Source organism: Dipodomys merriami, unplaced genomic scaffold (assembly GCF_024711535.1).
Source record: "Dipodomys merriami isolate MVZ:Mamm:240054 unplaced genomic scaffold, mDipMer1.0.p SCAF_9, whole genome shotgun sequence".
NCBI lineage: Eukaryota > Metazoa > Chordata > Mammalia > Rodentia > Heteromyidae > Dipodomys > Dipodomys merriami.
Window position 1 is genome coordinate 25,194,850 of NW_027206512.1, and position 14,201 is coordinate 25,209,050.

Below are 14,201 nucleotides of genomic sequence, written 5' to 3' on the forward strand. Positions count from 1 at the left end.
TGGGGCTCAAGCCCTCGATCCTGACATATATGCGGGTGGTTGCGTTGGGCAGGTGGGCCAGGTGGCAGACCCAGGGGCCCATCGAGTCACGGGGGATGCCCGGACAGGCCTGGGCCTGGTGGTTTCTGGGAAACAAAACAAAATCAGGGTTTGGGTGGTGGAGGGAATTGAGAGTTTCTAGTTCCCCCGCTCCCCCAACTCAGCACCTGGAGAAGGTCAGGGAGAGGGAGTACTCCGTGTCTGGGGGAGCACTGGGACCTGGAGTCCAAGAGCAATTCAGGGCCCGGGCCTCGAACACCTGGCAGGAGAGGTTGGTGGCTGCTGAGTCGGGAAGGCCTGGAAACAGACAAAGTTGGATTGGAGGAGGATGGGTAGATGGATGGGTGGATGGATGGGTGGATGGATGGGTGGTTGGATGGGTGGATGGATGGATTGATGGGTGGATGGATGGATGGGTGGATGGATGGATGGGTGTATGGATAAATGGGTGGGTGGATAGATGGGTGGGTGGGTGGATGGATGGGTGGATGGATGGGTGGGTGGATGGGTGGGTGGATGGGTGGTTGGATGGGTGGATGGATGGGTGGGTGGATGGATGGGTGTATGGATAAAAGGGTGGATGAATAGATGGGTGGGTGGGTGGATGGATGGGTGGGTGGATGGGTGGGTGGATGGGTGGTTGGATGGGTGGATGGATGGGTGGGTGGATGGATGGGTGTATGGATAAATGGGTGGGTGGATAGATGGGTGGGTGGGTGGATGGATGGGTGGGTGGATGGATGGGTGGATGGATAAATGGGTGGATGGATGGATAGGTGGGTGGATGGATGGATGAACGGATGGATGGATGGATGAACGGATGGATGGATGGATGGATGGATGGGTGGATGGATGGGTGGATGAGTGGATGGATGGATGGATGGATGGATGGGTGGGTGGATGTGTGGATGGATGGATGGATGAGTGGGTGGATGTGTGGATGGATGGATGGGTGGCTCATGTATATAACTAGTAGGTCCATCAAGGCATAGACTGGAGGAGGAGGAGGGTGGGAATTGGAGGCCCAACCTCACCCGGGTTGGCGTAGTTCAGGCCTCTGATCACCGTCTTCTCGGCCTCAGCCATGAGGACCTCGAACCTGGGGCTTCGGTGGAGAGGTAGGAGTCCGAACTGGCAGTAACACAGGGGTCCCTGTGGGTGGGGTTAGAGGGGGCACAGGTCAAGGGAGGTCCCAGGAGAGGTCCTGCCTCGATTTACCCACCCCTGCCCTGTTTCGTCCATGTGTCCCTCCAGGGTAAACTGAGGTAAGGGGCCTAGGTTTGGGCGCTTGACCTCCTGGGCTGGGCTCCCAGGCCAGGTTTGCGCCCCCATCTCGATGGGGCCCAGATCCGGGTGCAGCAGGCGACATCGGGCATCTGGGGCGGCCAGGCAGGCCCAATGGAGCCTCCAGGTGCTAGGGTCGAAGGTCACGTTCAGGGAGGGTGAGGGGTCGGGGGTCAGAGGGCCAGGGAGGAGGAGGAGGAAGAGGAGCACTGTAGAGAGAGCATCAGAGAGGAAGTTGAGGATTGACTTCCTTCCCTCCTTCCGTCCTTCCTTCCCTCCAATCCCTCCCTCCAATCCCTTCCTTCCTTCCATCCTTCCTTTCTTCCTTCCTTCCCTCCTTCCTTCCCTCCAATCCCTCCCTCCAATCCCTCCTTCCTTCCTTCCTTTCATCCTTCTGTCCTTCCTACCTACCTTCCTTCCTTCCTTCCTTCCTTCCCTCCAATCCCTCCCTCCTTCCTTCTTTCCTTCCCTCCCTCCTTCCTTCCTTCCTTCCTTCCCTCCTTCCTTCCTTCCTTCCCTCCAATCCCTCCCTCCAATCCCTCCTTCCTTCCTTCCCTCCAATCCCTCCCTCCAATCCCTCCTTCCTTCCTTCCTTCCCTTCAATCCCTCCCTCCAATACCTCCTTCCTTCCTTCCTTCCTTCCTTCCTTCCTTCCTTCCTTCCTTCCTTCCTTCCCTCCTTCCTTCTCTCCAATCTCTCCTTCCCTCCTTCCTTCCTTCCTTCCCTCCTTCCTTCCTTCCTTCCCTCCTTCCTTCCTTCCTTCCCTCCTTCCTTCCTTCCCTCCTTCTCTCCTTCCTTCCCTCCTTCCTTCCCTCTTCCCTCCTTCCTTCCTTCCCTCTTTGCTTTTCTCCTTCCTTCCCTCCTTGCTTCCTTCCTTCCTTCCCTCCTTCCTTCCCTCCTTCCCTCCTTCCTTCCTTCTCTCTTTCCTTCCCTCCTTCCTTCCTTTCTTCCTTCCCTCCCTCCTTCCTTCCTTCCCTCCCTGCTCCCTTCCTTCCTACCTTCCTTCCTTCCCTCCTTCCCTGCTCCCTTCCTTCCTTCCTTCCGTCCCTCCTTCTTTCCTTCCCTCCTTCCCTCCTTCTTTCCTTCCCTCTTCCCTCCCTCCCTCCCTCCTTCCTTCCTTCCTTCCTTCCTTCCTTCCTTCCTTCCTTCCCTCCTTCCTTCCTTCCTTCCTTCCTGCCCTCCCTCCTTCCCTCCCTCCCTCCCTCCCTTCTTTCCTTCCCTCCTTCCTTCCGTCCCTCCTTCTTTCCTTCCCTCCTTCCCTCCTTCTTTCCTTCCCTCTTCCTTCCTTCCTTCCCTCCTTCCTTCCTTCCCTCCTTCTTTCCTTCCCTCCTTCTTTCCTTCCCTCTTCCCTCCTTCCTTTCTTCCTTCCCTCCTTCCTTCCTTCCTTCCTTCCTGCCCTCCCTCCTTCCCTCCCTCCCTTCCTCCCTCCCTCCCTCCCTCCCTTCTTTCCTTCCTTCCTTCCTTCCTGCCCTCCCTCCTTCCCTCCCTCCCTCCCTCCTTCCTTTCCTTCCTTCCTTCCTTCCTTCCTTCCTTCCTTCCTTCCTTCCTTCCTCCCTTCCTTCCTTCCTTCCTTCCTCCCTTCCTTCCTTCCTGCCCTCCCTCCCTCCCTCTCTCCCTCCCTTCCTTCTTTCCTTCCTTCCTTCCTTCCTTCCTTCCTTCCTTCCTTCCTTCCTTCCTTCCTTCCTTCCTTCCTTCCTTCCTTCCATCCTTCCTTCCTTCCTTCCCCCCATGTCAGTTAGGCTGCATGCTCACCACAGAACATCTGCACATCTGTGTCTCCGTCTGGCTGGGGGTGAATCTGGCAGCTGAGTCTGTCCGTCTGTCCGTCTGTCCGTCTGGGCGGGGCGCCTGTCCGGGGCGGGGTCCCCGGCCTCTTCCCCTTTTTCATTTCTCCAAAAATCCCAGGGTGCTTTTTTTCCCCTCTTCTTCCTCATTTGGTGATGGAGAAACTGAGGTCGTGGGTGTGGGGGGAAGGGTGGTTCATGGTGAGGGGCACGGGTGTGTGTGTGTGTGACCCCCCCACTCCCCAGAACATTCTGGAAGGGTGGGCATCATGGGGGTGCTGGGCACACAGTCCTCCTCTAGGGTGCTGGGTGCTGAGTCCTCTCCTTGGTTCCCCTGGCACAGGTGACAGATGGGTCTGACCTTCGACCTTTGCCCCCCCCCACAGGGCTGGGCTGTGACCCCCGCCCCCTCCCTCAGGCCTGTGTGCATCAGAGTTTCTCAGACGGACAGATGGATGGATGGATGGATGGACAGAGTGAGGGACAGACAGACATAGACATGAGAGACAGAGGGACAGACGGACGTGCAGAAATTCACATGGAAAGACGGACAAAGAAACAAAAGGACAGACAGACAGACAGAGGGACAGACAAATATACAGAAAGACAGATAGAAAGATGGACAGACAGAGGGACAGAGGGACAGACAGACAGAGGGACCGATAGACAGAGGGATGGACAGACAGATGAACAGATGGACAGACAGAGGGACAGACAGAGACAGACAGACGGACAGACAGAGGGACAGACAGACAGACAGATGAACAGATGGACAGACAGAGGGACAGACGGACAGACAGACAGACAGACAGACTGACTGACAGAGGGACAGAGAGACCGATGGAGGGACAGACAGACAGACACACAGAGGGATGGACAGGGATAGATAGACAGACAGAAGGACAGACAGAGGGACAGAGGGATGGAGGGACAGACAGACAGAGGGACAGACAGACAGACACAGGGACAGACAGAGGGACAGACCGATGGACAGACAGACGGACAGACACACAGAGGGACAGATAGAGGGACAGACAGGGACAGACAGGCAGACGGATAGAGGGATGGACAGACAGAGGGACAGACACAGACAGACAGACCGACAGAGGGATGGACAGACAGACAGACAGACAGAGGGACAGACAGACAGACAGACAGAGACAGACAGACAGATGGACAGCAGGCCGGTGTCTGTGACTCAATCGTGTTTGATATCACGTGTGATGTCACTCGAGGGACTCTGGCGACCTCTGACCTGCGCTGCCACCTGCTGGCCGCTCCCCGAAACTGTGGCCGCCGCAACCCGGGCCCGGCGGGGGACACGGCCATCCATCCGTGTGTCCGTCTTTCTCAGTGTCCATGTGTGTGTGTCTGTCTCTGCCTCTGTCCCTCTGTCCGTCTGTCTGTCCGTCTCTCTTTCTCCATGTCCGTCTGTCTGTGTCTGTCCGTCCACCTGTCTGTCTGTCCGTCTGTCTGTCCGTCTGTTTATCTGTCTGTCTCTCTGTCCATCCGTCTGTCTGTCTTTCTCCCTGTTTGTCTGTCCATTTATCTGACTGTCTCTCCGTCCATCTGTCTGTCCGTCTCTCTTTCTTCGTCTGTCTGTGTCTGTCTGTCCACCTGTCTGTCTGTCTGTCTGTCTGTCCCTCTGTGTGTCTGTCTCCGTGTCTATCTGTCCCTCTGTCTGTCCGTCCATCTTTCTCCCTGTCTGTCTGTCTGTCTGTCCATCCATCCATCTGTCCCTCTGTCTGTCTGCCTCTCTGTTCATCTGTCTGTCTTTCTCCCTGTCTGTCTGTCCATTTATCTGTCCCTCTGTCCATCTGTCTCTCTTTCTCCATGTCTGTCTGTCTGTGTCTGTCTGTCCACCTGTCTGTCCATCCGTCTGTCTGTTTATCTGTCTGTCTCTCTGTCCACCCATCTGTCTTTCTCCCTGTCTGTCTGTCCATTTATCTGTCTGTCTGTCTCTCTGTCCATCTGTCTGTCCGTCTCTCTTCATGTCTGTCTGTCTGTCTTTCTGTCCACCTGTCTGTCTGTCTGTCCCTCTGTGTGTCTGTCTCTGTGTCTGTCTGTCCTTCTGTCTGTCCATCCGTCTTTCTCCCTTTCTGTCCGTCTGTTTATCTGTCTGTCTCTGTCTGTCCGTCCGTCCATCTGTCCCTCTATCTGTCTCTATGTCCACCCGTCTGTCTTTCTCCCTGTCTGTCTGTCCATTTATCTGTCCATCTGTCCATCGGTCTCTCCTTGTGTCTGTCTGTCCCTCCGTCTATCTCTGTCTGTCTCTGTGTCTGTCTGTCTCTGTGTCTGTCTGTCTCTGTGTCTGTCTGTCTGTCTCTGTCTGTCTGTCCATCCATCTGTCCCTCTGTCTCTCTCTGTCTGTCCCTCTGTCTGTCCCTCTCTCATCTATCTGTCCATCCCTCTGTCTGTCTGTCTGTTGGTCTTTGTCTGTTTGTCTCTGTGTCTGTCTGTCCATCCGTCTTTCTCCCTGTCTGTCTGTCCTTCTGTCTCTCTGTCTGTCCGTCACTCTATGTGTCTCTCTGTCCATCCGTCTGTCTTTCTCCCTGTCTGTCCATTTATCTGTTCATATGTCTGTCCGTCTGTCTCTCCCTGTGTCTGTTTGTCCCTCTGTCTGTCTGTCTGTCCATCCGTCTGTCTGTCTGTCTGTATGTCTGTCCCCCTGTCTCATCTCTCTGTCTGTCTCTCTGTCCATCTGTCTGTCTGTGTCTCTGTGTCTGTCAGTTCATCTGTCTGTCTGTCTCTCTGTCTCTGTCTGTCTTTCTCCCTGTCTGTCCATTTATCTGTCCAATTGACTGTCTGTCTGTCTTGGTCTCTGAATCTGTCTGTATGTTTCTGGCCTCCACCCTGATGCTCCTTCCAGGGAGGAAGACAGAGGTGAGGAGGGAGGCCCAGGGTGTCTGTCTGTCTGTCTGTCTGTGTCTGTCTGTCTGTCTGTCTGTCTCCCTGGTGTCTGTCTGTCTGTTTCCCTGGGTGTCTGTCTGCCCATCTCCCTGGTGTCTGTCTATCTCCCTCGTGTCTGTCTGTCTGTCTGTCTGTGTGTCTGTCTCCCTGGTGTCTGTCTGTCTGTCTGTCTCCCTGGAGTCTGTCTCACTGTCTGTCTGTCTTTCTCCCTGGTATCTATCTGTCTGTCTTGTCTGTCTGTGTTTCTGGTGTCTGTCTGTCTGTCTCCCTGGTGTCTGTCTGTTTATCTGTCACTGATGTCTGTCTGTCTCCCTGGTGTCTATCTCACTCCCTGGTGTCTGTCTGTCGCCCTGGTGTCTGTCTTTCTGTCTGTCTGTCTATCTCACTCCCTGGTGTCTGTCTGTCAGTCTGTCCGTCTCCCTGGTGTCTGTCTTCCTGAAGTCTGTCTGTCTGTCCAGCTCCCTGGTGTCTGTCTGTCTCCCTGGTGTCTGTCTGTCTGTCTGTCTCCCTGTCTGTTTCCCATGTGTCTGTCTGTCTGTCCATCTGTGTCTCTCTCGAAGGCATTCTCAGTGCTGGTGGGCATCTGTCTATCCGTCTGTCCATCCGTCTCATGGCCCCCTCCTGTGCCCCCCAATCTTTCTCCTCCCTTCAGATGCCTCAGCCCTCCCTTCCCCCTCCCCCCATCCTTTCCAGAACCTTCCTCCCCCTCCTCTTCCTCTATCTACAGTCAACATCATCCCCCGCCCAGGCCTCTACTTCCGCTTTTCTCTCCTGAGTGCTGGCGGGCGGCGTGGGCTGAGATCTGATAATGGTGGAGGACGTGAGTCACCCTGGCCTCCCCCAAAATCCCCTCCCGGAACCTCCTGGAACCTTCAGGAAACGTCCGGAACTCCCAACGCCCGGGGCTGGGCCAGGGAGGACTGGGGAAGGCCCGGGGGTCGGAGGCCGCACGCCTGCCTCTCATTCCCCCCCCCCCGCCCCCCCCCGTCCCTGGGGCCTCAAACCCGCACCAGGCCTGCGTCTGCTGTGCCTCGACCTCCACACGGTGCTGGGACCAGGGCGGCCATGCCAACCTCAGCCTCCACTACAGGTGCGGCCAGGGGAAGGGTGGGGGCGGCATCTGTCTATCTGTCCATCTGTCCATCTGTTGGTCTGTCCACCCACCCATCCACCCATCCACTCATCCATCCATCCATCCATCCATCCATCCATCCATCCACCCATCGATCCACCCACCCATCCATCCATCCATCCATCCATCCATCCACCCATCCATCCACTCATCCATCCACATATCCATCCACATCCACCCATCCATCCACTTCCTGGGTGCTGTGTTGAGTGCTCCCCTGTCTCCGGCAGGTTCGACGAGGAGGCGGCCTGGGACCTGTGCGGGGCGTACGCGGTGGATGCCGGGCTCACGGCGGGCTGCGCCCTGGGTGTGCGGGACGACATCATGTACCTGACCCTGCGGGACGGGGGATGGGTCCTCCTCAACCTCAGCCGTTATGTCGCTGACTTCCGTGAGCGCCCGGCCTGGTGACCCCCGTGACCCTGTGACCCCCATGACCTCAAGTGGTAAAGTACCAGCCTATATAAGTAATCCAACCAAGCTTGAGGTCACAGACTTCAAACCTTGGTACAAATAAAAAGAAAAAAAATAATAAAGAGAAAACAAATGAAATATTTTGGTTTAACTAGGAAAATAATCAAGGGAGACAATTTATTTCCTGCATACATAGGTAGAATAAAACAATATATCTCTTTGGTATACATATTGTCATTCATCAGTCTCTTCATTAGCTTGATAACAAATACAAATGATCAATTTTTCATTGTGCATGAAGTTTTCATACTGGATGACCTCCTAGAGTATCCTGTAGGATAGGTAACTGTCTGTTGTCTTCTTTCTGACTTTCTGTAAGACTTTCTGTAGTCAGGAATCTGGTAGACAATTTTATATCTCATTTAACTGTTTCATCTATGAAAGACAAATTTCTTGCAGGATGCAGGTGGCTCACGGCTGTAATCCTAGCTATTCAGGAGGCTGAGTTCTGAGTATCGTGATTCAAAGCCAGCCCAGGAAGGAAAATAAATGAGACTTTTATCCCTAATAAACTACCAGAAAACCAGAAGTGATGCTGTGGCTCAAGAACACTCACCTTGTGCTGAAGAGCTCAGGGATAGTGCCCAGGCCCAGATTTGAAGTTCCATGACAAACAACAACAACAAAAAAGACAAATTTCTCTTTATTTCACATGCATCTCATAGTACCTCTCTCAACTTTTACAAAAGTTACGATCTTACCCTAACAAAAAGGAAACATGACTTACCTAAAACTTCACTGTAAAAGCTACTCCACTTCTTTGATTTATTTGTTGTAAATGCTGTGTAGATATGGTTTGATTTTGCTGTTTTGTGTGTGTGTTTGTTTCTTTTCTTTACTTCCCCTGGTTTGGGACTTTATTCTGTTTAACCAAGTATGAAATAACTTTCTGTAGCTGAGCTCTCTAATGCGGAAAGGCTTTAACCCTGCCAGTTGATCTGAAATACTTTCCTCTGTACAGGGCTGTGTGCATCCTGCCAAGCTGTACAATGTGCTATGTACAATAAAGAAATTTGCTTTTTGTTAAAAAAAAACCCACAATAAAAACTAGCCAAGCATGGGTGGCTCTTGCCTGTAATCCTAGATAGTCAGGAGGCTAAGATATGAGGATTATGGTTCAAAGCCAGCCTGGGCAGAAATGCCTGTAAGACTCTCAGCTCCAATTAACACCCCAAAAGCTGGAAGTAGAACAATGCCTCAAGTAGTAAAAGCACTAGGATTGAGCCCTAAAGCTTAAGGACAATACCCAGGTGGTGAGTTCAAGTCCTACTTAGGAACATCAAAAAAAATCAATATAAAACATGGGGGAGAAAATAAAAATAAATAAAAAACTAAGAGACAATAAAATATTATCAAAAAGAACAGATTAAGATACATAAAAAGAGTAATATCCATTAGACATAAATAACATTTTCCAGTAGCCACTAGTAAAGGCACAGGTATTAATACTTAGTATATTGGTGTCATTGTGCAACAAATTTTCCAAACATTTCCATCTGGACTCCAAGTTATTTCTCTACCATTTTCCATGTTAACTAAAATGTTTAGTTGCTGTAAATTATTCTTACTGTTCTAATTGCTTTCCTTTATACATATTTCAATTCTAATTAATCAACTGATTTCAGAGCATTGTTAATATAACATTTCAATACCAATGACTGAGAAATTTTCTGATACCCATATATGTTCTTTTACTATTGTAATCTTTCCTTTCCCAGATACTTTTACATAATTTTTATTAATGGATATTAAACCATCCTATTAAATGTAAAAAAGGTGTGACTGTTGGGGTAGAAATGTTTATTCTGTTTCCTTGTATAGCTAATGTTCACTTTTTTATATGCAGATCACTTGATACTTTTATGAGTGAATCAAGGATTCCTTTGAGGTTCTGAAAAATTAAGTCTTTTTTTTTTTCTTTTTTTATTATTGTGAAAATACTGTACAGAGGGGTTACAATTACATGGGCAAGATAATGAGTACATTTCTTATCAAGCATTATAGCCTCCTCCTTTGTCTCCCCTTCTCAATCCTACCCATCCTCCTCCCCTCCCACCCCCCCACCCAATTCTCTTCCCACCACCACCAAAGTTGTAAAGTTCATTTTTGACATAACAACTTGTACATCTCATTGTTGAAATGGGGCCACCTGTATCCTTATTTAAACGATTTGTTTTTGCCCTTCCCCTCCACAAGTGACATGAAATATAGTGAAATGAAATATAGTGAAAGCAGGGATTATACTGAGGGGGAGGGATATACAAAGCAACAAAGAAATAATCTTATGTGTTAGAAACAATCGCATGGAAAAAAAACATTTGAATACTTATGGTTCATTTCTCTAACGACATCTTATCTGACCTTTTCTGCTTGATTCAGACATATACTAGATACTGCAAATAAGGGAAACCATGGGATCTATGTTTCTTTGGGCCTGGCTAACTTCACTTAATATAATTTTTTCCAAGCCTTTCCATTTCCTAACAAATGGGGCAATGTCATTCTTTCTGATGGAGGCATAGAATTCATTGTGTATATATACCACATTTTCTTGATCCATTCATCTACTGAGGGGCATCTGGGTTGGTTCCATATCTTAGCTGAAAAATTAAGTCTTAATTGAACTGACTTTGTTCTGAATGATTCTTTGGTTTTTGAAATGCAGAAACTTATGATGGTTCAAAAATAAGTTTCAATTGGTAGAACTCTTTATCCCACTTCCTATAGCTCTTTCACTGTGAGCAAAGACCTGGATTGAGTGATGCAAAGCCATATTTATTGAAAGGGAGATAAAAAAAAACAGACAAAAGGTTATCTATTTACCTTAGGCAAGGGTTTGGCAGGTTTGCAGTGGAGTCCTCCAACAAAGTCAACATTTGGTAAAGTTGGGCGAGGGAATTCCAAGTCCCAGTAAGATCGAATAAGCCAGATTTCTGCTTTACTCATGGTCTCCATTAAGGTAGTGGGTCGTCCTGAGTGGAGAGGGGAAAAAGTAAAACATATTATAATGACATTACAGACAAGTTTCTGAATATAACCTGTATTTTTTTCTTAAAATAACTTTCTAAATTTGTACTTAATGAGATAGAATGTGTTTGTTGGTAACATGTACTACACAGGAAATGTGCTTTGTGTGTTTTTGTGTGTGAAAGGCAGTCTGTAAGAGACCATCTTGATACCTCAGTTTATGACCAGTTATAAATAATCATTAAAATAAGCAATTATAGAACTAACTATGCATTTTCCCTTTATCAATTAGACTAATATTTGAATTCCAGAGTCAATAATTCTATCATATTCACAGAAATTGTTTTCCCAGCAGTTCTCAAACTAGTTTCCTACAGTGTACCAAACTGTTCCTTAATTCTTGAGTTCCAATATGAGTATATTCTTTATGACTGTGGCTGAATTTCTTACCTCTACTTGATTCACATTAGGAGCTTAAAATATTTATTTATTACACAGAAACATTGGTAAATATCATCTGGAATACTGGGACTAGGTAATTGACTTCATCTTACTGATGGCTAATATTTTATTAAATGCAGGAAAATTTAAAGTGATAGAGCATAATCACAAGTACTTCACCACTTTACTAGATTTTATGTCTATAAAATAGATGATTATAAACAATAAATGAATGTGGAACCACTAGAAGTTATAGTTATTGAGTCTGTGCTAAAACATCGGATCTGTCAAGAATAAGGAAAACTTTTAGAAAATCCTAAAAACTGGTCTTCAGTGACTCACCCCTGGAGCCCCAGCTAGCTAAGATTCTGAGATCAGAAAGCATGAAGTCTGAAGCTGTAGTGGTCAGAAATATCCTCAAGACTACCCTTCCAATTAAGTATCATAATGCTGGGTGGCATGGCTCAAGTGGTAAAGTACCAACTTATACAAGTAATCCAACCAAGCTTGAGGTCACAGACTTCAAACCTTGGTACAAACAAAAAAAAAAAAAGAAAAAACATAAGAAAGAGAAAACAAATGAAATATTTTGATTTAACTAGGAAAATAATCAAGGGAGACAATTTACCTCCTGCATACATAGGTAGAATAAAACAATGTATCTCTTAGGGAAGTAATTAATTAGCATGATAACAAATACAAATGATCAATTAGTCGTTGTGGATGAAATTTTTCATACTGGATGACCTCCTAGAGCATCCTATAGAGCTAGGTAACTGTTGATTGTCTTCTTTCTGACTCTATAATGTAAGACATTCTATAGTCAGGAATCTGGTAGACAATTTTATATCTCATTTAACTGTTTCACCTATGAAAAACAAATTTCTTGCAGGATGCAGGTTGCACAGGCCTGTAATCCTAGCTACCCAGGAGGCTGAGTTCTCAGTATTGTGATTCAAAGCCAGCTGGGAAAGGAAAGTCCATGAGACTTTTATCTCTAATAAACCACCAGAAAACCAGAAGTGATGCTGTGGCTCAAGAGCACTCATCTTGTGCTGAAGAGCTCAGGGACAGTGCCCGGGCCCAGATTTCAAGTCCCATGATGAACAACAGCAACAAAAAAGACAAATTTCTCTTATTTCACATTCATCTCAGAGCACCTCTTTCAACTTTTACAAAAGTTACTATCTTACCCTAATAAAAATGAAACATGACTTACCTAAAACTTCACTGTAAAAGCTACTCCACTTCCTTGAATCAAATGCCTCGAACCAAAAGTCAAAATAAAGCATGCATATCATGTTTTCTACCCTCTCCATGAATGTCATCTGACCACTTAATCCTGACAGAATGACAGGCACATAAGAGGGAGGGAATAGAAGCCCTCCACTATACTTTTTGGTTGTGTAGCCAGGAAGGAAGCGAAGAGTGTACACGAAAAGAATCTCCAATAGCTCAGCCAGAAGCTCCCCACAAGGACCGATGCCATCTGCATCACAACATCAAATCTTGCTTTTCGTAGTCTAGCTATCAGTTCCTTGTTCAGAGATGCTTCTTCACAAATATTTAGCATAACATCAGAATACATCATATACACATTCTCCAGTAATGGTGAATATGCCAAATATATTGTTCTTGGCAATTCATATATATGTCACCAAAGAGATCATTTGTGAGAAAACTGCGGAGAATTCATCAGTATTGGAAGATGAAGGGAAAGTTTCAAATTTAATGCTGGATGGTTCATTGCTGTCAACAAAAATAGCAGATGATGGTCTCACAACTGTGACTTGATGACCCTTCACAATTAGTTTGTCCAGTATTACCTTCATATTTATCCAGTGGCTATATTCCATGGGCCACACCAGTACTTTCCCACAGCTTCCAGATTTAAAGTAATAACCCAACTGCAGTAGCAGTAGAACTGAAGTCCATTTCCAAGTCATCCTGACTAACAGCACAGTGTCCATCAAACTATGTTGACCTCTGTCAATTTCTTGTGCTTATATTCAAGGAAACAATTGATCTTGAAGTTAAAATATAACTTGGGTTGATCAAAGCAAGTAGGTAAAATGACTGGTCAGAGCCATTTGAGAGAATGGTAGATTTATAAAACAATCTTCAATTTTGGAATGATTAGACAAGTAAGTTCAACCTCTCTTTTGAAATAAGGTATTTTCATGTAGTTAGGAGTTTTTATGACCTGTATTTCCAAGCCACCCCTTTTATGTAAGCCATTTTACAATCTCTCAAAGAACATTGAAGTTGAGAGGTGACTTGTCTTTTTATTGTCTTTGATTAAGAAATAAACATGGTAACTTCAAAATGGCTCAAAATTCCTTAGATGTCATGATTCAAGAAATTATTTTAGCATCTCCGCTGAAATATTATTTACACTCATACCATTCAGTTTAAAATACACACCATCAGTCCTTTCTAGTATATTTCCAGAAACCTGTAGCTACATTCACTATGAGGTTTTAAGCATTCAAGAACTCTAATAAGGAATTTTGAAAAAGCACTTAGGAAGTCATTAAGATGGCTGACTCAGTGTGTGGACTATTTTACTCCAAGTGAAAGACCCAACTATCTAAAAACAACAACTATTCTAGAGTATATCAGGCAGTCTGCCACAATGAAAAATGGTTATGTTTGTGAGAGAGACATGACAGAATCAAAGATAAATCATGGTCTTACAAAGAAGGAATCAAGCACACAGCACACCTACATCAAGGCTCTCAATATGGACTATATGTCTACTATAGCTCAGTGTGTATTTTAGATCTAGATTCCCTAAAGGAGTGAAACCATGAACCATTGTTGTCTCTGAGCTTGGATTCTATCACTTACATGATTTGTTGAAGGCCCATCTTTTTCCTTGCAAATGACGTAAGATCATTCTTTCTAATGGCTGGGCAAATTCCATTTTGTATTGTGCCAATCTAACTGGGGTGAGGTGAAATCTCTGAGATTTTTTGCTTTTCAGTTCCTTGATGGCTAGGAATATGACCATTTCCTCATGTAGACTAAGAATCTTAATTTTTTCAACCTTTAAAAATATAACTCATTACTTCCACATATATTTAATGTACTTTGTGAGATATTTAAAACTGTGGAGAAAAAAGCAGTAAATAAGGCACATTCTATTAAAGACTCTCTTGAGGATTAGT

General features: G+C 46.7%; 2 protein-coding genes and 1 pseudogene across 3 annotated transcripts in view; 1 reads left to right on the forward strand and 2 right to left on the reverse strand.

The window, feature by feature from the left end:
- LOC138820790 (granulocyte-macrophage colony-stimulating factor receptor subunit alpha-like) overlaps nucleotides 1–3,460 on the reverse strand; it is an 8,830-nt gene extending 5,370 nt beyond the window's left edge. For both annotated transcript variants that reach the window (XM_070012655.1, XM_070012654.1), the window contains exons 1-5: nucleotides 3,076–3,460; nucleotides 1,333–1,532; nucleotides 1,074–1,191; nucleotides 207–336; nucleotides 1–125 (exon numbers count right to left, since the gene is read on the reverse strand). The exon at nucleotides 1–125 is cut by the window's left edge and continues 48 nt beyond it. In XM_070012655.1, the coding sequence (XP_069868756.1) occupies nucleotides 1–125; nucleotides 207–336; nucleotides 1,074–1,191; nucleotides 1,333–1,532; nucleotides 3,076–3,211 (709 nt within the window). In that variant the 5' untranslated portion in view covers nucleotides 3,212–3,460. The remainder of the gene's footprint in view (nucleotides 126–206; nucleotides 337–1,073; nucleotides 1,192–1,332; nucleotides 1,533–3,075) is intronic.
- Nucleotides 1–12,977, reverse strand: part of LOC138820636 (UDP-glucuronosyltransferase 2B15-like) — a 28,400-nt pseudogene extending 15,423 nt beyond the window's left edge.
- LOC138820791 (cytokine receptor-like factor 2) lies at nucleotides 6,798–7,891 on the forward strand. Its single transcript, XM_070012656.1, has 3 exons — nucleotides 6,798–6,837; nucleotides 7,031–7,107; nucleotides 7,380–7,891. Exons 1-3 carry the CDS (start codon nucleotides 6,826–6,828, stop codon nucleotides 7,558–7,560), a joined length of 270 nt encoding a protein of 89 aa, XP_069868757.1. The 5' UTR covers nucleotides 6,798–6,825; the 3' UTR covers nucleotides 7,561–7,891.
- Nucleotides 12,978–14,201: the final 1,224 nt, after the last annotated feature.

Excerpts from the sequence above, each read along its gene's own strand:
- LOC138820791 (XM_070012656.1), top strand. Across the intron at positions 7,108-7,379 it reads AACCTCAGCCTCCACTACAG|GTTCGACGAGGAGGCGGCCT; the intron begins GTGCGGCCAGGG and ends TGTCTCCGGCAG.